General features: G+C 43.6%; 2 protein-coding genes across 2 annotated transcripts; both read left to right on the top strand.

Annotated features, from left to right (window-relative positions):
* The first annotated feature begins 867 nt into the window (after positions 1–867).
* Positions 868–5,040, top strand: LOC139350037 (glucagon receptor-like). The gene is made up of 12 exons (XM_070991128.1): positions 868–982; positions 1,067–1,174; positions 2,004–2,125; positions 2,375–2,481; positions 2,745–2,901; positions 3,051–3,210; positions 3,515–3,575; positions 3,685–3,754; positions 3,839–3,930; positions 4,180–4,318; positions 4,461–4,502; positions 4,969–5,040. Exons 1-12 carry the CDS (start codon positions 868–870, stop codon positions 5,038–5,040), a joined length of 1,245 nt encoding a protein of 414 aa, XP_070847229.1.
* A 952-nt stretch (positions 5,041–5,992) lies between these two features.
* wdr90 (WD repeat domain 90) lies at positions 5,993–23,317 on the top strand. Its single transcript, XM_070990523.1, has 43 exons — positions 5,993–6,139; positions 6,307–6,398; positions 6,632–6,808; positions 6,949–7,087; positions 7,241–7,411; positions 7,585–7,711; positions 8,029–8,096; positions 8,410–8,513; positions 8,613–8,849; positions 9,030–9,092; positions 9,211–9,279; positions 9,403–9,513; positions 9,698–9,843; positions 9,991–10,048; positions 10,291–10,409; positions 10,570–10,731; positions 10,854–10,984; positions 11,126–11,242; positions 11,675–11,910; positions 12,090–12,226; positions 12,638–12,768; positions 13,283–13,413; positions 13,674–13,835; positions 14,179–14,307; positions 14,515–14,648; positions 14,749–14,792; positions 14,892–15,017; positions 15,184–15,348; positions 15,453–15,535; positions 15,622–15,724; positions 15,893–16,014; positions 17,364–17,520; positions 17,676–17,866; positions 18,010–18,178; positions 18,392–18,515; positions 18,844–19,015; positions 19,999–20,121; positions 20,497–20,665; positions 20,935–21,065; positions 21,582–21,725; positions 22,038–22,154; positions 22,278–22,362; positions 22,490–23,317. Exons 1-43 carry the CDS (start codon positions 6,127–6,129, stop codon positions 22,645–22,647), a joined length of 5,547 nt encoding a protein of 1,848 aa, XP_070846624.1. The 5' UTR covers positions 5,993–6,126; the 3' UTR covers positions 22,648–23,317.
* Positions 23,318–23,832: the final 515 nt, after the last annotated feature.

Raw genomic sequence — 23,832 nt, forward strand, 5'->3', positions numbered from 1 at the left:
TGCTATAGGCCACACTGCCAGCTGTAATATTGGTCAACATAAATGGGACAAATTGAAAAAAACAATGAATCCATGTCCTATGGGTAATTTACACTGCCTCAATACAACAATACAACCCACAAAAGGGAAATGGTTTTGCATGTGGTGGCCACAGACAATTGCTTTGTCCTTCCTGGCTGACTCTTCTCTAGTTTTGAGTACTGTTCATGTCCTTGTCACAACCGGTAGCATGAGGTGGTACCTGCAGCCCAAACGAGGTGTTTGTGTGGTCATGAGAGAGGAAATAAAGGAAAGGTCAGACAAAATAAGAACAGGCTTTTCAAGTTTCATGCCATTAGAGAAGTTTCATGAAAGCCAGTGAAGTGGCTAGAAAATGTCAAGACGTAAGAGTTTGTTTCAGAAGCTTAGTGCTTTTGGTAGGAAACCTAATTGAGAGTCGAAAATGGACGGTAATTTGTAACGTCAGAACATGACAGATTGCTGCAGCAGGCACCAATTTATGTTATATTTGAAGTCTTTCCTCAGGATGGAAATGCGGGAAGCACAATTGTATTGTATCCACAATCTACAACAATTTAAGCTCTTATGGATGGATACACACTCCCGAAATTGTCTTTCAGCTACAGCACGAACAAAGGCCAGCACATGATTTACAGTGAGAGTTATTGTTTTTCCTCTTCTCAGCCATCCTGATCAGACAGAACAAGTCTACAGTCATGAACAGGACACGCATAATGGCTTTGATTTGCCTGCTCTTTCTCAAAATGCCTAAGGTTAGTTTTCAATGACTTTTGAAGTAATTCAGCTTTAGAGCTTTTTATCTTCAGACATTGGTTTTCCCAGGCAAAGGAAGTATTTTCTATGCCGATGTCCTTACAGATAGAGATGGCCAGTGGGAAAGTCCTAGAGGAGACTTATCAGAAGTGGGTACAGTATAAAGAAGAATGTGCCAGAATGATGAAAAACGAGCCGCCCCTTCAAGGTATGGAGAAGCTCCGTTCGTTTAGTATCGAGCCATCATGCAAAGGTGAATTTTCCAGTGTCTCATTGTTTGCCTTTCTTGCAGGCTTGTTCTGTAACAGGACATTTGACAGATACGCCTGCTGGCCAGATACTCCCGCCAGCTCTGTGGTCAACATCTCATGCCCTTTCTACCTGCCCTGGTATGACAAAGGTAAATCGTGCTTTCAGTGAGTCTGCCTTTGACAGAACAACTAAATAAAATCCAAATGTGTTCCTTTGCACTGTCTTCTGCCCAGTGTACATTGCTATTGGTTTCAACCCCATCCATCCATCCATCCATCCATCCATCCATCCATCCATCCATCCATCCATCCATCCATCCATCCATCCATCCATCCATCCATCCATCCATTTTCTCCCGCTTATCCGGGGCCGGGTCGCGGGGGGAGCAGTCTGAGAAGGGACGCCTAGACTTCCCTCTCCCCAGACACTTCCCCCAGCTCTTCCGGGGGGATCCCGAGGCGTTTCCAGGCCAGCCGAGTGACATAGTCACCCCAGCGTGTCCTGGGTCTTCCCCGGGGTCTCCGCCCGGTGGGACATGCCTGGAACACCTCCCTAGGGAGGCGTCCAGGGGGCATCCGATAAAGATGCCTGAGCCACCTCAGCTGACTCCTCTTGATGTGGAGGAGCAGCGACTCTACTCTGAGCTCCTCCCGGGTGACAGAGCTCCTCACCCTATCTCTAAGGGAGCGCCCCGCCACCCTGCGGAGGAAACTCATTTCAGCCGCTTGTATCTGGGACCTCAGTTTTTTCAGTCATGACCCAAAGTTCATGACCATAGGTGAGGGTAGGAACGTAGATTGACCAGTAAATCAAGAGCTTCGCCTTTCGGCTCAGCTCCTTCTTCACCACGACAGACCGGTACAGCGACCGCATTACTGCAGCCGCTGCACCGATCCGCCTGTCAATCTCACGCTCCAGGTTTCAACCCCATGTGACCTTAATTAGGAATGAGTAGGTAATGACTGGTTCTCCTGCAGTGTCCCATGGTGTTGTGCGTCGGCGGTGTGACTCTGATGGCCTCTGGGACAGAGAGGACAGCGGGCAGGTGTGGAGAGACATGACCCAGTGTGAAGAGGAAAAAGAGGTCACATCTCAAGAGGTAAGGCAACTGAAATGTCTCCAGCTCGGGGGTTAATTTGCTGCAGCCGTGAGCCCTTCTCGTTGTTCAAGCATTGGCATTGCGTGTATTCTGCATTGAGTGAGAGTTTCTTTTATTTAGCGTTCATGGCGCGGCTGGGTTGTTTCTTGTCAGACACAGGCCATCATCAAACATCAGGTAACCAATACAGGAAGGATAACATGGAGGAAATCTGACTGCCTCCACCAATGCGTGTATTTGTCTTCACAGTTGTGGTTCAAGCAACTGATGGTGAGCTTCAGGATGCTGTACACTGTCGGCTACTCCGTGTCCCTCTTCACACTCATAACGGCACTTATCATTCTCCTGAGCTTTAGGTAAGCCGTCCTAAAGATCTGATAAGACAGTGCAGCATCAGTTTGAAATACAAATGAGATAACAGCCATTAATCAAAATCATCATGATCATATATTAGGAAAAAAAACAAGTAAAAAATCTGTGGATATTATGTGTTTTTGCCGGTCAGCTAAAAAAAGAAGGCACCCATTGAAATTATGAACAGAGATTCTAGGAAAAAATACATATTTAAAGTGCTGATATACAAAATTCAAATTTTTGGTACTTAAATGTCCCCTGACAGGAAGCTGCATTGCACCAGGAACTACATTCATGCCAACCTCTTCCTGTCCCTCATCTTGCGAGCTGTGTCCGTCATTGTTAAGGACACCATGATGGAACGCCACTGGGGACGAGAGATCAGGAAACAGACCGACGTGAGAGAGATGCTTACTCACCAGGTAGATGTTTAAATCTACCGACGTGTCCGGTGTGTTGAGGCTGTCAGTCAAAAAAAAGTGTAGATACGTAGAAACACATTCAGATACTGTGGTGAGGCGAGTTTAAACGTGAGCCTTATGTATTTTTTTTATGTCCATTTCATCTATAGGCTGCTATTGGCTGCAGGGTAGCACAGGTACTGATGCAGTACTGCGTCCTGGCCAATCACTTTTGGTTCTTTGGAGAGGCAATTTATTTGCACTCTGTGCTCATTGCCTCAGTGTTCATTGACAACAACAAATACTTACCATACATCTGTCTCGGCTGGGGTAAGTTCCATCTATCTTTCTGGGACTCATCCTCTTGAACTGTAGGAGACAACTCCCCTTTTCCATTCTTTAAAACTGAATTTCACGTTACACCGAAGAACAACTCGCTACAGAGATGCATAAGAGCTCACATTTAAAAAGCAGACACATTTCAACAGTGGAAGCGTCTCTCGGTCATACCTCTCCCGCTCTCCAGTGCACCTGTTACAACCTACCAACAACAACTGCAACATCGGTGTAGTTTTCATAGATGGATACCATGGAAGCCAAAGTTTCACATCAATCTTTAATGTCCTTATCTTAGGAACTCCACTTCTGTTTGTGGTTCCCTGGGTAGTGATGAAGCTACTTAAAGAAAACAAAGAGTAAGTGTGTGTAGCATCCCCCATGTGCATGATCACACTGTGTAGACCCCCTGACCCCACTCATCAAGATTAGACTGGAGAAATGGTAACACATGCCTTGTCTTCTCAGGTGTTGGGCTGTGAATGAGAACATGAACTACTGGTGGATAATCCGTTTCCCTATTCTTTTTGCTTCACTAGTAAGGATCATTTGACATCTTAGACTCTGTATGATATATATATATGATACAGCAGTTGGTATTTTTTGATTTTCCGATCAACAGATCAACTTTCTGATTTTCATGAAGATCCTGAAGGTCATTCTTTCCAAATTACGAGCCAACAACCACAGTGGATACCCTGATTACAAACTGCGGCAAGTTGTCTTTTTTCAGTGATGAGAAATTTGAATTTATTCAACTCTTCTGTTTTTTCAAGCTAATTCCATGACTCTGGGCGTTGCAGAAAGGCAGCGATAAATTGCTTGTAGGACAAGGAACAGAAATACGGAGCAAGAAAAATAAATGCTGATGGATGGATGGATGGATGGATGGATGGATGGATGGATGGATGGATGGATGGATGGATTGATTTCATTGCTCTGCTGTTTGATTTGTCCTCCTAGGCTTGCCAAGGCAACCCTTACTCTCATACCTCTGTTTGGGATTCATGAGATCGTATTCATTTTTGCTACAGATGAGCAGACAACAGGTGTTCTGCGCTACATTAAAGTCTTCTTCACCCTTTTTCTCAATTCATTTCAGGTAAGTTCTGTTGGACCAGAGAGTGACTGCTTGCTATTGCTGATATGTCTGACTCTGTTAAAATAATGGAAGAGTTTAGACATTATCTAATGTGTTCACAATACTTAAACTAAAAAGGACATTTCTTGTGGCCTCTCTGCAGGGCTTTCTGGTGGCTGTACTCTACTGCTATGCTAATAAAGAGGTTTGCTTCATCTCATATTCTCATTTTTACCAGTCACAGTATCTAAAAGACAACTCCAAGAAATTGGAAAATGTATCTTAAATCATATTAAAACATTGTTATTAATCTAGATGATGGGTGAATGTGTATTAATCTTCCTAAGAAGCCCATGCCAGGTTGTCAGGTGGGGACTTGCACTTGGGCAGATCATGTGAGGGTGCATCAGAATAAAATAAAAGGCAGAATATATCATTTTAGCCAATCATTTCTGACCAGGGGTCTGATTTTCCACATCTGAGTATGCTGTTACTTTGTTTGCTGTTTTTTTTTTTTTTTTTAAATGGCTAATTGGTCTGATCGCTAACACGGTGAATGACTTTCCAGTTTCAGTTCAGTATTCAAGCATCAGACTGAAAAACTGTCACACATTGGGTACATGAAATGGCACATTAACTGTGAAATGGCTCACCTCCACTCCACACTGCAGGTGAGGACAGAGCTGAAGAGGAAATTGCGCAGCTGGAGGATAGAGACTGAGATCGCATGCTGTGGACAGTGACTAGCCGTCCTTGATTCTCGAGTAGACACTTTATCTATTGCCACAGTGCCGGAGCGCAATAGATCATCTGCCACAACAATGAGGGCAATGCCTGATGGTTCACCGACTCTTGAGAGTTCACTGATTTTTAGACGGCAAGTTCAGCCAACTTCACCACAGCCTGATAATTCTTTGCTGCACTGTCCATCAGTAGTAGACAGAGACAACACTATGCAGCATGACCATCAGAATGACACTGGACAATCCTCTGTGGCAATGCAGGTGTCTTTTGTAATTCATCTTCAAGATCCTGTGGAGTTACTCCCTCATGCTATAGATTCAGAGTGAATTCTAGCATTCACTGTGCATTTGAACAATATATGTGGTTTACTGTGAACATGTAAATTTGTGAATAAACAATTGTTATGTAAGTTGTAAAATTGTGTATGTAATACAAATGGACTATAAAAATTAAAAGATGTTTGATTATTTTGACTCTTAATGTGTGGTGTCTTGTAGAACTGGGAATTCATTGTCTAACAAAGTGGTGCGTAGGGTGATCACTAGCCTGATAATGAGAGATGGGCCGAATGACAGGATAGTCAACAGGAAGTCAAATCCTGGACAAGATTGTAAATTTCTGTAAAGTTAATCTACACCAGAGCTATATGCAGTGTCTTCTTTACAACATGTATTTGGTGGCAATTTAAAGTCTTTTTGCTCTTATATTCCAAAATCGAGCAGTATCATCGTACAGTGTTCGTTTTGCTCTATGAACTTCATTACCCAGAAGCACCAAAGACAGCAACGCACAGACGTCACGAGCGTCGTGCTGTCGTTGACAACGGCGGAGGCTGGAGCGGGAAGGGTATAACTGCTAATTTCAAAATCATTGTTTACTTGATATCCGGGAGAACTGGAGAAGCCCTCGCATCTCAGTATGATGTGAAGCAAAAACTTTTATCGTTTTTGACATCAGGGAAACGTAAAAAGGAGCTTCCCCGGTCATTTATAGCGGTCAGTTTGCAAGCAAACATCTCTAAATGTACACTCGCTGCTCGAGTTTTTACAAGTTGCAGCAAGACTGAGGCATCAACAGGTGAATCAATGGCCTCCAAAGGTAAAACGAACTGAAGCTTTTCATTGTAGTTGCTTGGCACGTCAAGTTATACAACCATAACGTTACAGCCTGTGAGCTAGTAACTTAGCCATAACTTGATAGAACAGCTAATGCTGGTATAATGAACGTACCGTGAAGTGTTACTGAACAATGTCTTGACTTCTAAGGTTGGCAGCATCCTTATGTCAACATCTTCAAACATGTCCGACTTGAAGACTGGAAAAGGTCTGCAAAAGAGGGGGATGTGTCAACATATTCGGTAACTTTGCTTCACACCATAGTTGTGATATTTAAAGGTATCAGTCCTGCTGCATAGTCCTCTTATGTGCCATCCATCAGTGTATGCTTAGTATGTCCATACAGTTATATTTTGTCTGAATCCTAGCCAACTTTTAAGCTTACACAGGTTGATTTTGTCTGGAGTGTCACTTTTATCTAAGTATTCAGACCAGAGTTAGCTTACTTTGTGTCCTGTTTTCATGTTACCCCCAGAACAAGATGCTCAAGTGTGCAGTGTTCCGGATCAGGGGTCCTGTTCCTGCCAACAGTTACATCCTGGTACCCAAAAACAGCAGCCAGTCTCTGGGGCTGACAGGGCGCTACTTCTACCTTCTCTTCAGGCCCACCCCTGGCAAATACTTTGTGGTCCACCTGGATGTCTCTGCTGAGGTATGGAAACAGAAATTATTGGATGATCCTGTTTCTTTTGAACAACAGATCTGTTCAAAATAGAACTTCTGCCACTTATACGTCGTATGTGTCAAAAAGGATGACATTTTCGTTCCCTCTGTCTGTGTGCTGTGATGTAGGAGGACCAGGCAGTCCGTATCTCCTTTTCCAACATGCTCAAAGAGTTCAAGTCCACATCGACTTGGCTTCAGTTTCCTTTCCTGTGTGGAGCTGCAAAGGATTCAGTCTATGAAAGCACGTCAAAGTCCGCAAGGCATGGTAAAATGCATGCACACACATGCAACACAGTTACGTAGAAATGAGCCATTGTTTGCATGCATTTCTTTTGATAATTCATTGTAATTCTGTATAGAATGTAAATAATCTCTTGCTGCAGTATTGTCTGTATTTATGTTTTTGTTTTTGCTCCAGGTTTGGTGGGCCCAGCTCCCACTTCAGTGCGTTGGACCTGTCTGATGCTGGATCTGCAGTACACACTCTCTGTCTACCTGAACCGCAGCTACAGTCACCTGAAGAGCGTCAAGCTTTGTGCCAACATGTCGGTGAAAAACATGTTTACCAGTGATCTGCTGCTAGATCCAGGTGAGACTCCAAATCTATGGCAGCCTTTTATTTTCCTGTTGACAGCCTGACAGCCATTAAGTGTTAGACTTAAATTTGTTCTACTTGAGTCCAAGCGGGCTTGACTGCCCTGCCCAGTTTGACTTTTAGCTCAACCTTCTGTTTTTTTTCTGCTTGTACAATTTTCTCAACAGGCGTTTCCTTCAGTGAAGCTAAGATGAAGGGTCTGGCCTCCTCTCAGGGGACAGGTCCTATGCCGAGAGACATGTCATTTCCTGTGCCCAAAGGAGGCTCCTGGCATGACCTGTATGATTACATTCGGTATGGTAACCTCTCCTAGGAACATGTACATCAGTGGAATTTGTGCTTAAAGAAAAATGGTCGGATCAGGCTTATTCTACCTCTCTACTTTGTCCCAACATTGTCATCTGTCACACAGGAAGAAATCCATGCAGAAATTCACTGAAAAATCTAATAAATCATTGCATAGCTTTTGTAGAGTATCGGGTTCATTTGCTTAAAACATCAGTTGTATAAAATAACATGTGCACTTTATATTATTACTGATTTCAGAAAATTACTGCTACCTGCTTTATCACAGTGTACTGCTATACAGTCATCTTGTTCTGCTCCAACAGGTTTCCCTCAGAGGGAACAAAATTACCCTTTGACTCCATTCAAAAAGGCAGCCCCAAGCCTGAAGCTGGTAAGTCATTATTCAACTTTTTATTGCCTTTGTGTGCATATGCTCTCTGGATCTGACTCATATTTCTTCATTTCCCTTAAAACTTTTATATATGAATACGTGTGTGTGTGTGTGTGTGTGTGTGTGTGTGTGTGTGTGTGTGTGTGTGTGTGTGTGTGTAATTTGGAAAAAAAAAAAATCTGTATTACTGGACAAATGCATGGCATTAGGGCTGTTTTGACGAAACACATTTTCTTTTAGCCTGTTCACTTCTATGCGATCCTAAATGCAATGTATTGCAAATGACTGACTTTCATATCTGTTTCTTTCCCAGGATGTGTCTCTAACCAAAGCCCTGTTGGAGAGGTGCCTTGCTGTGTCAGCAAACCAGTTCAGGACCGTGTGTCACTCATCCAGCAGATCACCACTCCAAAATCAGTAAGACTGATAACATTTAGTGCCTTTTAAATCAAGTGTCTGTGACTGTGGTGGTGGAGCTTAGACCATTTTGTCTGTTTTCTCTTTCTGTCTCCTCAGTTCCCAAGGAATCGAACCCCCTTGGTGACCAGCATACCAGAGCTGGGTGTAGTTTCCACTCACCACAAGGATGACTGGCTTTGCCATAATGATGGCCAGCATCTGCGGGAGTCAGCGTGCTCCGCTTCCCACCGGCTCACATTCAGGCCACCCTGCAACGCTGATGACAGGGGAGTTCACGTGAACATGCAACCCGAGCGTGGCTATTGCAAACTTGGGGAGGAAAGTGAAGACGAGGTGAAGCTTCACATAGACTAGATTGTACCTTCAATCAGAGTTACAAGCATATTAAACCATTATATACTTCATCACTGTCTCTTTTTGTACATCATGTTCAGCACAATATATTGCTCATGATACCTTTTGTACAGTGTTGTGGCAGCATTGGAAACATCGTTGATCTTGTTATATTCTCAGGTTGTTTGCACTCCCGTTCCACATCCTGTCCATCTATTATCATCTAAAGAGACTAGACAGCAGGTAAGAGAGGAATACTGTGGAGAGTGTAACAAAACCAGCTCAACCAGAGTCATCATTTCTATAAGAGCTCATTATACATCTTTGCCTTTGCTTTTTTTTATCCTTCTCTCCTTGTTAGCAGCTGCTTCCAGACCCCATTCTCAGGCTCAAGCGAATCGTCGGGTTTGGAGGAGCCACTACTAAATGTGTATGCTCATTTGGAGTGAAGCCCTTGTCAGACTGGCTTCTTACATACATTTTGATTTTGAAAATCAGGAACAAAATGTGTTAGATCAACAACTGATAGACGTCTAACTGTGTCTAACTATAGGCCCTGTGGACCAAATCGGGTGATGCAGTGGTGTATCCATGTCACGCAATTATCGTCTCTTTGAAAATATCCTCTAGGCAGCAGAGATTCTTCATCGGCCACACTGATAAGGTAACTGAGCTGTGAAATGTTGTACTACCTCTGCAGCTGAATCTCATCCAATGTCCAGGATCGCACAGCTGATTCTGGCAGCACCCTGAATAAGCCACTCTCAGCTAATTCCTGGAGTTCTGATACAGTTGCATTCAGTAAAGAGAGAATTTCTGTGACATCTGTCCACTCGTTCTCTCTCTAGGTATCTGCACTGGCTTTTAATGGCAACACAACACTGCTGGCCTCAGCACAAACTGGCAACCACAGCGTAGTGCGAGTATGGAACTATCACAAAGGACACTGCCTGGCCATGTTTAGGATTCATGCTCATTCACTGTCCTCTCTTAGGTAACTAACACTTATAACCTTATAGACACTTGCACTCACATATACACAGTGACTGTATCTTACATGCACGCTGAGGTCCAAGCTTCTGTTGAACACTGCTCGCAAACATTAATTCTAAGTCTTTTCTGTTCTCTTTCCATGTCAAAGCTTCTCATATGGCGGTGGTATTCTTTGTGGAGTGGGTAAAGACGGCCACAGTAAAACAGTAAGCGCCACAAAGGCAGATTTTCCCATGTGAAAATTCAATGGCCTACTTTCGAATTTGTGTTTAAAGGCAAATTACTGTACCACGAGCTGTACTCAGAATCTGAGGAGGGAGAGAGCCATTGGTATCATTAGATTGACATTAAGAAATACTTAGCAACACTTTATATCATAGCTAATCTACTAGACTACTGATTTTGAGTTTATGACTCTGTGGGCTGACTGTAATTCACTCTTTCATAGATGGTGGTGGTGTGGAACACTCTGAATGTTAATAAAGGTGGAGAGGTGACCATCTTGGCCAAAGCACACACAGATGTGGACATCCACACGATGAAGGTTGCCCCCTTTGATGATACAAGGTACCATCCCCTCACTATGTCAGTATTTTTCATTGTGTATTTGATTGTCTTCTTTGACAGTTCTAGCTGCAGGAACAGGGAAAATCTAACGCTCATGCCAGCCTCTCAGTAAATTAGAACTCCAAGATCACGGATTAATCTGTGAGCGTGCTGGTTTCAGGATGGTGTCATGTGGTCGGGATAACATTCGACTTTGGCGAGTTCGGAACGGTACGCTGCGCTCCTGTCCCGTCAACCTGGGTGAATACCACTCAATGGACTTCACCGATGTCTCCTTTGAGGCGGGGAACTCTTCCAACCCGTGTCTTGATGATCAAACACTGTGCGTGAGCAAACCAGTCATTTTTTTACACAGCACTGGCAGAAATATGAATCTCATACTGTTTCACTGAAACGCCTTTTACATAAGTGCTCTGTTTTCCCTCTGTGATTGTCCTCCCGTAGATTTGCCAGCAGTCGGAGTGGCTATATCTTTGAGATCGACTACAGCAGGGTTGTTATCACAAATGTCAGGAGGCTGTTGCCTGCACAGCAGCAGCATGCAAACCGCAGGGAGAAATGGACTTTTAACACAGGTGTGTTTTAAGTCAATCAGAGAGAAAGTGTTTATTGTTTTGTAGTTGAAAGCAGGTGTTCTGCAGAGGGTAGAACACTTTGTAAAGAGCCTGTCAAGATATCAAGGGGTGTGTGTGTCTGTGTGTGCGTGCCCATCCTAGGTCCAGGCATTGCCATCAACAGCATCAGTGTCTGCTCATCATTCTGTGCCACGGGCTCTGAAGATGGCTTCCTGCGGCTCTGGCCCCTCGATTTTTCTGCCGTCTTCCTGGAGGCTGGTAGGCACAGCGGATCATGGCATAGCATTAACCTGCAGCAAACTAACAGTAGCAGGCAGTTTCCACTGCACAGGCAGCAATATATTCTTTAGTTCATGTTGGTTTAGATAGTCATTTTCCAGTTTGCTGGGGCAATAGTATTTGACCTTGCCAATAAACACAATTAAACTGGAAGTTAGGAGTTTAACACCATGTTGGAATATTTACTCATGTGTCACAATGAATTAATCACATTCTTCAAAAGCTTGTGCAAACATGTATTTTAGCATGTTTAGCATAAACGTCGTCAACATCATTTCATTTGTCATTCATCTCTGCAGAGGGCAGCAATGTAACAAAACTGTAAACAGACTTCATTTTTAATTTTTAATGTTGCCTGAGAAAAAGCATCTTTCTCTAAAATAATAGAAAAATTGTGATAATGATTTCCAGAGCATGAGGGACCTGTGAGCCTGGTGTCAGTCTCATCAGACAGCCTTCAGGTCCTGGCAGGCACCTCTACTGGTAACCTGGGTTTCCTTGATGTGAGCAGCCGTGGTTACAACACTCTGATGAGGTCACATACAGACGCTGTCCTCGGCTTCAGCGTGGACGGCGTCCGTCGGCATCTCACGACAGCCTCTTCTGACGGCACAGTGCGCATTTGGAATATGGATTCCTTGCATCAGGTCAGCAATCACATTTATTATGTTCAGTCAACAATAAAACACATTCTGAAGATGTTATTATTTTACAACCCTAACTCCCTGGTGGCAAACTAAACCACAAAGCAAATATTTCACTGTGTTCATTACAATTGGCTTATTTAGTGTTTAACTAATGTCTGCTGTTCTTCTCCTGTGCTTAGTTGTATGATTTCGTGTCAGAGGACAGCCCCTGCTCCGTGGCCTTCCATCCCAGTGAGCAGGTCTTCTCTTGCGGCTTCAGCTCTGGCATCGTCAGGATCTTTGACATCTCCAGTGCCAAGATGCTGGCTGAACACAAGTATGTTTAAACCAGTCTGGCATGGTCGGACCTATCTCCACAGGGCTGTATTAGCTCTGGACTAAGGTCTGGCTGCACCCATTGTCAGAATGCAGCAGTGGTGCCCTTGCAAAATACTGTCAGGTGTGCCAAGTAGTGACAACTTTAAACCTACTTTGGGGGGTAAAGACACACATTTGCAATTCTACTTCAATATGAATAAAACATACAATTTTGACTGCACTTTCAAATGAAAATGCAAAGATCTCACGTGGTTTGATGTGCTAAACCTCATATTACTTTGGGGGTGTGGGTTATGGTGCATTTTAAAAAGCTTTTAGAGTGCATCCTCTGAAGAGAGAGCGATGACTGTTTTCATGTTCTCATTTGTCTGTATGTTTGTTTGTATTGACATATTTATGTATATTATAGGCAGCACAGAGGTGAAGTGGTGGGTCTTGCCTTCTCTCCGGATGGTGAGTTCATGTACAGTGCCGACTCCCAGGGCTCTCTGGCACTTTACAACGCCTCTGATGAAGACCACAATGTGATCAGAGTTGTGTGTAGGTATACTCACACATAAACACAGCTCAGTTTCATTTCAGCACAGCATATGGTACACTTATCACTCAGAAATGTGAACTTATATCAACGTAATCATAAAGTAAAACATTCATACAGATACAGTATCAAGTTTTACGAGCCAGCTATTACACAGATTCTGTGAAATTAACAACAGTAATGCATGCACTTACTTGTACATTGTTTATTAGTAGTGCTGTCAATCGATCAAAATATTTAATCGCGATTAATCTCATGGATGTCATAGTTAGCTCGCGATTAATCGCAAATGAATCGCACATTTTATCTATTCTAAATGTCCCTTGAATTATCATTTTAATACTCTTATCAACATGGAAAGTGGACACCGTCAAAATTGATTTGCGCATTAATACGCAATATTTTTGACAGCACTTTTTATTAGCAATCAGTATAGTGGATTGCTCAATAGTATACCCTGCAGTCACATTCAGCATCAGTGCTGTTTGATTAATGCTGTACCGCCTGATTGGTTAGGTAATGTGGTGGCCCGAGGCACTGAGCGCGCTCCAGACGCCCTCACAGTGAGCAGTGACAGCCGCTGCCTGGCTTTTGTTGGTCCCTCGGAGTTCATTGTCACCGTCGCTGACTCGCGGTCCCTGGATGAGGTATCTTGCACACCGTCACCTTTCAGCACCATCTGTTCCATTGCTCAGATCAGATTTCACTTATAGGTTGTGAAGCAGTGGTGAGGCAGCAGTGCTCTTTGGTTATGGGGGATTGACCAAAGAGCACAATAGACTTTTTGGGGTTTCCCAAAAACACAGGAGATGTTACCACAATAATCCCATTCTGACCACACATATATCCACTGTATCACCTGAGTGTCAGAGGTCATGTTGGTGAAGGTTCTCGTTTCTCTTTCCAGTTGCTCCATGTAGACGTGAGTATTTTGGACGTGGACAGCTCCCGTCTTGATTCTGCACTGAAGGTCTGCTTCTCTCCGGCTTCCACGGAGCACTTGTTGGTCGCCACGTCCGCTAACAAGATCCTCTGGGTCAGCACCAAGACAGGCCGTCTGCTCCGAGAGGTAACACCGCTGAACCTAAACATACAAGATGACAATGTTAAGTACTAAGAATCAGGAAATGACTTGCTGAGAGTCATTTCATTGTTGTGTCCTATGACAGTCCTCTATTTGGTTGACAACAGTGTTCTTAAAGTGGAGGAATCAGGATTATGTGTGTAGATACTTTGTAAATTAGGGAGAGCATGCATAGCCCATTCCAAAAGGTCACATTCTATCTTATGGCAGACTGTAGCTATAATTGCATTCAGAGAAAAAAGTAGTTGGATTTTGAGAGCGGTTAGATTCTTTTTTCAACCATATGGTGGAGTGTTTGTCTCTGACTGGATTTCTGTCCCCCTGACAGCTGTCTAAGGTGCACAAACACCAGTGCTCGTCCCTGGCTGTGAGTGAGGACAGTCGATTCCTGCTGACGGCAGGACACAACGCCGTCAAAGTGTGGGATTATAACATGCAGCTCGATGTTAACTCGCAGGTAGAATTTATATCTTTTAGAACGAGTACTATTGACTGGAGTAAAAACAACATCCCTGCCGCTGCTTTAAGTATTTTAATGAGAAGTAATGAAAATAGAGGGTAAAACGTTGCATTCATCATGAGCGTAGAAACTGTTGTTTTCATTACCTTAGCAGAGTGCGGTTTATGTGTCAGTCATAATTGAAAATGTGTTTCTCTGTACCAGATGTTCATAGGCCACAGTCAACCCATCCGGCAGGTGAGCTTCACCCCTGATCAACTGGGCGTAATCTCAGTGGGAGACGCCATATTCCTTTGGGACTTCCTGGCACATCCTGTTGACTCTTTGACTGACAGCCGGTAATAATCCCTGTTGCATGCTTGAATCTTCTTATTATATTTGTGTAACATTTTAACACAGTTTTGTTGCTAAATATTGATCCACTATCTTCAATCACAGTTCACCTCTCAGATTAGGAGGTTACACTTCAGCTACTAAATCAGGTAAATTCATTGTCATGCTACAATAATACAAGGTGCACCTGATTCAAATGTTCCTGCTTATTACAAATAAGTTGGTGGTCTTGTGTTTTCATCTGACAGCTCAACAAGATGCTGAATTGAATGCAGCTCAGTTGTCCAGTGGGATGCCTCGATGGCCAGTGCCCCTCCCCTCCTCATCGCCACCACAGCTGGAAGTCAGCGCTCTTGACCAAGTTGACCAGGAGAGTACGTTAGCCTCAGACAGGTTTTTTTTTTTTTTTTTTTGCTAGTTGCTTCGTAAAACCAAGATTGTGAATGTATCTGCTGCTAATGGCTGTAACCTCTTCAATGGACACAGGGACTTGATGACTTAGGTTTATTGTATCTCTTTGTCACATTTTCTCTCTTGCAGTTTTGGGCTCTTTGTCTATTTGCGAAGACACTCCGACCATTCCAGCTGTTCCAGTCCCAGCCACTGGTTCACATCCTTCCCCTGACTCCAGACCTGCCACCTCCTTCCTCAAAGTCACACAGCTGGACAGCAGCTCTCCACTGAATACCACTCGTATGTACGCTGGTAAGTGCCCCACTGCATTGCTCAGTGTTAACAGAGAGCAGAGTTTACATTGTTTTTGTTTTTTTTTCTTCATCATGGCATTTCTTATGCTGTTTTTTCATTAGTTGAGTTGAAGGGGAGGAAGCCAGTACGTCCTGATTGCTACAGGCACTTTATCCCACGATTCAAGACCTCCACTCTTGATCAGGTAAAGAGCACTGTGGTTGATGATAAACGAGCGACTGAGTGTATTAGTGTGTTTGCTGTCCCGTCTTAATGTTTTCTGTGATCCAGGCTGCTAAGGCTCCCCAACCAGGAGAAGAGTGCATAAAGCTGAAAGCAGTGATTGGCTACAATGGCAATGGCCGTGGCAACATGGTGTGGAGCCCTGACCAAGGTGAGCGTCATGTGCTGAAAATGAACTGAGCGGAAATATTGTTTGGGAACACTGACAGTAGAAAGTGTTTGCTGTCGAAGACCAGTGAAGTATGTATGTATATATGTATTACAGAAAAATACTGACTAAAGCTAGGCTGAATAGTTTTGCCTTTGGGTTCTGTTGCAGGTTTGTTTGCATACTCGTGTGGTTGTGTGGTGGTGGTGGAGTACCTTCATACAGGAAGCCAGAGACACTTACAGTGCCACAGCGAGGAGATCTCTTGCCTTGCAGTCACGAACGATGCCCAGGTACTTCAGTTATATAGCATTGAGTTCATATCACTGTCTATGAGATGTGTCAGCATCTTTTTCAACAGTTTGGATGGAGCTGGTGATGTTGCTGTATCAGCTGTGTTTAAGTTTACTCTCTTAAATTTACTAAATTTAGTCTCGCTTATCAACATTAATTCTGTGATGCGGTCAAACGAAAAAAAACAAAAAGGAAGTGTAGTTGCTGTGTGCCATATGTTGTCAGGAAGCATGTGTCTGTACATTCAGTTGAAGATTATTCCTCAGAGAGCAACACAGAATGAACGTGCTTGGAGAGAGTAGGCGTGCTCTGTCGAAGTTTCTATTAGTGACAAATCATCGCTGCACTGGCAGGAAACTTGGTCGTCTCTGAAGCAATCACTGTTCTTTGTGTGTGTCCTAAGCACCAGTGATTGCATTTCATGGTAAAGCTCCTTATGTGTTTCTGTGTAATTTCAAATCCCACGAAAACTCACATAGTACATATTATTGACATTGATGCCATGGTGGAGTATCACAGCAGGTGGTGAGCACAATTTGTCCGTGTCCAAGAGGCAATATTAAATCAAGTCGGACTGAACTGGCTTCAACGACTCAGCTCAGCGGGGGAAGAAGTCCAGTAGTTCAGCAGGTTGGTTAGTCACCGCAGGAAATTGCTACCGCAGAATGAAAATGAACTCATTCCAGTTGTTTGGCCAGCAAGAGCTATAGAAGGAACGTTCTAGTCTTAAGTCTATTCTCACAAGGTCTGTGTGGCTTGATTACACACTTGATTGCTGTGCTTGGTTTGCCAGTGCTGTGCTAGCACTGCGTGTTCAGCTCTTGTCTTGGGAGGGTGTCAGCACTCCGTTTTTCTTTTTCTGTGTTTTCTTAGAATAGAAACTGGCCTTGAGCGAGGCTATGGAAACGCTTCTGAGGTTTCAAATATCCATGAAAATCGACACAAATTATAAACGGCGTGAATGTCTTTGTGCGACACAGTCAATAAACACACATCCATTTTTTACTTAGTCGTTGTTATTTATTAATCAAGCACTTCATTTATTTTCCATCTGTCCCTCTCTTATACTCCACCGTCACTGTTTAAGATAGATAACAAACTGTCTGAACTCTCCGCCCTGTCCCTCGTGACTGGAGCTGCATTCTCGTGGTTCTCTCTGGAACATGCGACATGGGGAAGGAAGGCTCGGTCAGCTTCTTCCTCATTTCCTCCCTTTTGACTATCAGTCCCTAACAAACTGACCCCCTTATTATTATGGTTGTTGTTGTTGTTGTTGTTGTCGTCGTCTTTGATGGACTCATAAATTAAATGAAGGTGCTGCTCTGTGTCTGTGTGTCCTTGTGTCCAGACTGTGGCATCAGCATCTGGTGGCGGTCATGGTAACAGGAGCCTCATCTGCATTTGGGATATCCAGAATGGGACTTGTCGCAATACCATCTCCTACCACAGGGGAGCAGTGCAGAGTCTGGCTTTCTCCAGGGATGATCGATTCTTTCTCTCTGCTGGTCAGTCAAATTTGAGTTGGATAGCAACCATCAGTCATGAGCATTCCCTGGAAACTTGATGTTTTGCACCACTTGACATAATTAATTCAAATGCAGAAAATGCTGCATCTATGGCCAATCAGTGCTGACCGCTGATTCTTCCCAACACCCCACAGGAGACTTTTCTGACCCAGAGGTGGCTCTGTGGAGCAGTAAGACCTTCCAGCTGCTGTCCAGTGTGAGCGTGTCAGGACCGATCCATGACGCAGCCTTCAGCCCTTCAGCAGCCAGCCAGCTGGCCTGTGTGGGAAGCCAAGGAGCTTACTTCTGCCTCATCCACATGCAGGGCTTGGATGTAGACCTCAAGGTAAATCCCCACAGAAAACCACATAATTTCTGTAAAGGATGTATGTGTCGTCAAAAAAAGATCCACTATGCTGGTTTAAAACATGATCAAAACTCAGCATATGCTTTGGTACACAAGGAGTAACCACTCTAACACCCTTGTAGGTCCAGAGGGTGAGAGCACCAGCAGAGGTGGGTGATGTGGAGCTGACGGCGCTGTGCTACCACATGGACTCCTTTCTGTTCACCGCCACCAATCGAGGACATGTGTGCGTTTGGGACGTTAACACACAGCACTGCTTCATGACCTGGGAAGCTGATGAGGGCGAGATCGGTACAGACGGACCCTTATTATATTCTAAACATCTAGTTTAGCGTTTTCATGTAGGAATAAATCATTATTTGCTTCTAGTATCAAATTAAGGAGATGCTTTTTATTTCAACTGGTAAAATTAGCAAAATTATTTTGAGCCGTGTATTTTTTTCTTGTTTTAATATGGATTTTTTTCGTGGGTAGTAATTGAGCCGGTGTGGTCTCTTGGTGTAGGAGTGCTGCTGTGTCGAGGGAATCGTCTTTTGACAGGCAGCAACACCCGCTGGTTGCGACTGTGGGAGGTAGAAGCTGTGCAGGGTGTGAAGCCTCAGGAAAAGGTCTGCAATGTGGAAAACAGGTCTGTTGTTCATCCTCTTATTATTCTTCTGGTGCAGTCTCCTCTCTTCTGGATTTACCTTATGTGATGTGTACATACATGCCGTCCTGAGTCCGTTTGCTCAGAGGAACACAGTGGCACACCTGCGTATATGTATTTATGCTTTTAAAAGGTATTTCCTGTTTTCATCCTGCACTACATAATCATGGATAAATGCAGCTTTATGATGCTTTTTGCAGCTTGACTCAAAGCACATAAAGAATGAGAATATGGTTTTCTCCTCCTCAAGTCGCCATGTCTTCATTACAAATAGGTTCATTGTTTTTGGCTCCTCGTGTCTGTCCTTCAGTGGGACCATGGTGGTGTTGGAGCAGGAGATGATGCTGGATGGGACGACGGTCAGCGCAGCGTTCGATATCACAATGGACATGGGCATCGTTGGCACCACAGCGGGAACCCTCTGGTACATCAACTGGTCAGACAACAGCAGCATTCGGCTAGTCAGCGGCCACAAAACCAAGGTACCAATGCGAACTCTGGGAAATGAAAAGTAACCATCCTGTGTCTCCAAAAGGGACTGGGACTTAACCTGGAGATAATGTCCATTCAAAGTATTGAATCAAGGTTTTTTTTAAGCCCAACTTCCTACACTGCAGGACAGCCTGCTCCACAGTTATGCTTCAGTGAAACATCATTGATTTCCTTTCTTTCATCAGCCTTCCCTGCAGGTGCAAAAGGCCAAATGCCCAGTGAGAAACTCTTAATGGCCTGTCATTCACACAGCAGAAGCCATCTGCAGGGATGAGGAGTATTTCATGTTAAATGCAGTTTGCGGCTCTTTAGGACGGAGTATTACAACCAGGAAATTAAGACAATTACAGCAAAGTAAAGAAACAGCAGGGAAGCAGCGAACCATTACCGATGGCATTTCAGTGAACTGACGGCAACGTCGCCACCACAATTGCAAATTCGCTGTTTGACTTTCCACTTACACTGCGTCAGCAAGATGAAAATGATTGCAGCTCTTGGAGGGACTGGAAACATTTGAGCATGAATATGCTTCAGTACTATAAAGACGCTGGCTTTTGCCATTTAATTGACCGTCATAAGTCGAATAATTGGTTGGGTTTTTTTGTTGCCACTAGAGCTCCTGCACCGTGAACCTCACTTGAGCAGTAAAGACTCCCTAATTATTATGATTGTAACTGTAGAATCACTTTTAACATGTATGTTTTTTCTAATTTTTATTTGCTATATATCATTTTCTATATCACTGGTTTCAAATCATTTTATGCCCTTATATCTGAAATATTTGCATATACACTATTTTTTGATTTCTTTTTGAAACTCTACATTTAATTTTTTTTTATTTTCAATAGCCCAAGTTCCTTATAATGGCATTGATGAGCAAGTGATCATCATTAAACAATTTAAATGTGTTTTTAATGTGATTTAAAACTCTTGGAAGCTTCATTCTCTGTCTCTGCTTCTCTCTGCTGTCCAGGTAATCGATGTGGCGTTTAGCTCTGATGAGAGACATTTTGCCACCTGCAGTGAGGACGGCAGTGTGAGGGTGTGGTCGACCCCCAGCAACGAGCTGGTGGTGCAATTCCAAGTGCTCGACCAGGTGAGGGCATGCACAAATATTTAAAATGAACAGGTCAGTCAGGTGTAATATAAACTTGAGGAAGCTTTTCTTTCCGTGGACACCTTGATGGAACATTTTAGAGCCCTGTAAATGATGAGGAAGTCAGAGATTAACAGGGAATTATACAAATTACACAAATATGACAGAATAAATTTTACAGCAATGAGAATATTTATGCCTTTTTTAAAAATGAAAAAAATCAACAGCAAACACGATATCAGGAGTGTGTTTCCTGTTCTTTTTGCAGGCAAGTGTTGGGTGGCAGGGTGACGTAAGTGGGTATCACAGCCACTGTGCACCATGACCTGCACACACCCTGCTGATAACACCCCCTCCTGTTTCTCTCTGTGTCAGGCCTGTGGCTGTGTATGCTGGAGCCCCTCTTCCAGTAAGGACAGTGCATATGTGGCTGCAGGATACAGCGACGGGACCCTGAGGATCTTCCAGCTCGCCTCCTCAGAGATGGATATGAAGCTGCATCCCCATCACGTGGCTGTCACTGCTGTCCAGTACTCCGCTAACGGTGAGAGGGGACAGCAGTGCCAAAGACGTCTGTATTCACAATAGCTGTGCTGCTCTCTCTGAATGATGAACCATTTTGCCTGAGTCTTTTTTTTTTTGTCTCGGTCTATTTGTTTGATCAAATAAGCTCTCATGGTCAAAATGTAACAGAGCAGTGTATAAAGAGTCGAGTAGTCAGGAGAACATCCGTGATCAAGCATGTGTGCTGGCTTTAGGGATGCTACCTTTCATCCTGTTTGGTCCTCTAACTGTTTTCATCCCCCCCTGCAGGTCATGTGATCCTTTCAGCGGGAAAGAATGGTCTAGTAGCTGTCAGCAGCCCTGTGAATGGAGCGACTATCCGTGTCATCAGGGACCACAAAGGAGCGCCGATTACCACCATCCAGTGTGTGAATGAACAGGTCAGCTCACTGAATCAGACTGAAGCTTTAACGGGGCTTAACACGGCAGCTGAAAGCACTGAGGGAGGTTAGAACTGCCCCGATAAGGAACGTTTACAGTGATTGGCTGCAAATTATAAGCAATCACTTATCAATCAAACATTCTGGAGTGTAATTTCTCCTGAAGTGTGAATGAATCGGTCATTTGAATCTTATTCCTGATTAGTCCTCCTCCCTTTTCAAATGCACTTCATTCATCTAACACGTCATCATTATATAATGTAGGTTGGGAACAAAGTGGCCGCTCTCAGTGCTGTTGACAGCTTTTCTGCCTGCCCCTCGTACAAAGAGTGGCCTGGCATTTCCTTTCATCAGCCCTTCGCAGCCGCAGCACACAAGGTTATCGATCTTGTGTGATGCTGTTTAAGAAAAGGGGGGAAAAGTGCTCTCTGAAATTCTTCCCTTGGTTCTCGTGACATTTTATGACATTTTTTGCGTCAGTACATGTCTAAAGCTCTTTCATCTCCTAATCCTCAGTGTAAGAAGTTCGGACTGGAGGGAAACGAGGTGTGGTTGGCTGCCAGCGCTGACAGACGCGTCAGTGTGTGGGCTGCCGATTGGTTGAAGGACACGTGCGATCTGCTGGACTGGCTGACATTTCCTGCTCCTGCCTATGTTGGGGTACCGTCTGCATTTTAACTAACACTACATGGCCGTGACTAGAAATGTCACTCCAAATGTTGAGTGCTGTTGTATACCTCTTTGTTTTTAAGGCTCGTTGGTACTCGATCTTCCTCTTCTCAAATGCACTGTATGTAATTTTTGCCCCTCTCTCAGTCAAAGTCATGTCATGATGTCTCATTATAAAGAAAAGACATATTGGAAATGCATTCACCATAACTGTTGGCCAAGGATACACACATTGCGTGCATATTACGCTCAGTCCATGTTTCACCATTCCACATCTGATATTGTATTTTTTCTGCGCTTTAGGATGACAGCCCACCTCCAAGCCTGGCTGCCTTCTGCCCTGCAGACCCCAGCCTGGTGGTCTACACCGGCTATGGAGTAGAGAGAGAGCTGTCCTTCTATAGCCTGGCTAAAAAACAGGTACCGCAGCGCCCCCTGCTTCACTCCTCCACCCCTGCGTTGTGCTTGTTTTTCTTGCTGGCAGAATGTCCGCAAACCTGTGCGTATTCTCATACAATATGTTGCTTGTTGTTTTGACCACAGATAATAAAAAAGATCGCCCTTCCCCACTGGGCCACCTGCTTTAGCCTCTGCTATAAGAGTCCCCTCATAGCTGTGGGCTCAAAAGGTAAACTCATATCATATTTTTAATGTTTCTCCATGTGGTTCCAGTGAGGAAATTGGATTTCAGTAGTGAAGTAAGCTCAGTGCATGTTTTTAATTAATTTCTTATTATGTTTCTAATCTCTTATCAGAGCGAGTGTTGAAGCTGATCAAGTCAACCAGCGGTAGGTTCCAGGACTTCATACAGCACAGTGACTCACTGCAGACCTGCCATTTCTCTCCCTCCGGGGCGCTTCTCTTCACTGTAGCTTATAATGAGATCCTGCTGTGGGAGGTGCAGGGCCTCTGAAGGCCTGAAGTCTGTTTTTAACTTCAAACCTTGTAGGTTTGTCACCTTTCACAAGTGCCTACTGTGTGTTACTTTATGCAATCTTGTTGTTCCATAGATGTGTTTTTATCAATCAAATATTTGTAGAGTTTTTATGTGTATAGTTTTGAAGCACAGATATTTTAACATGTTGAAGAGATTGTTTTGCATGTTCAGTCAGTTGTAATGCTTTACTGTTTTTGTTTTGTTTTGTTTTTTTTGTAGATTTTCTTACTGTGAGTTAGATTGTGTAAATACCGACCTGTGATTAACTGTGACCGTCATGTCTACTGCTTTTCAGTGGGAGACAAAATTATGTTTTGCAGGCTGCTCTGGGATTGGGATGGGCTTTAAATAAAAAGCAGCATGTATAATTACTCCCTGTCATGTGCAGTGAGTCCAAAATGCCAGCATTGTGCACACCTACATGCTTCTTACAGCTGCAAAGACATTTGTATTTTTATTGTCTTTCCACCAGAATGCTGGAGGTGAGATGCACAATTCAGAACATTTGAAAATACTGCATGAATACTTTAGATAGGCCCTCTGTATGCTTGTATTTGTTTGTTCACTCTTTTGACCTCCTTGTACCACTCCACCACAGTTTGCATATGGCTGCTCAAACCCCTTTTGAATTACACACAAATTACGCAAATGGTTTCAACAAGCTTTCATCCTTACAGTGCTATATCTTTAAGATACAGAGGATCATAATTTGATCATTAAATAGTGTATTACTGCACATGTACATGATAATGCTAGCATTATTAGAAGGCTCACCTCAATGTTAAGAAATTAATAATTGCTGATGCATTAGACCTCTGTCTTTTCAAAATGCATTTTTTGAAAAATAGAACGAGTTAATATAATTGCCTTGTTTTAAGAGCTTGTGTTACAGTAAATTATTAACCAAGGGTGTTGCTGTTAATAGTTTATGACAATTTGGGGCAGAGGTAGAAAGCAGAATTCATGTACAATTCTGATTTCATCATACTGCAAAGCTTCTTTTCAGTTCATGACAACTGATGCAGTGCTATTTTTCAGGTTGAAATGTTTTTTATTTGACGGCCGCTGTGGAACGTTTTACAGGTAAAGCTTGAGAACAGACAATGAAGCATATGCGAGCAACAGGATGTTCGTTCGGCCAGCAGAGGGCGCGTTTTCGCC

The sequence above is a fragment of the Chaetodon trifascialis genome, chromosome 21 (assembly GCF_039877785.1).
Source record: "Chaetodon trifascialis isolate fChaTrf1 chromosome 21, fChaTrf1.hap1, whole genome shotgun sequence".
NCBI lineage: Eukaryota > Metazoa > Chordata > Actinopteri > Chaetodontiformes > Chaetodontidae > Chaetodon > Chaetodon trifascialis.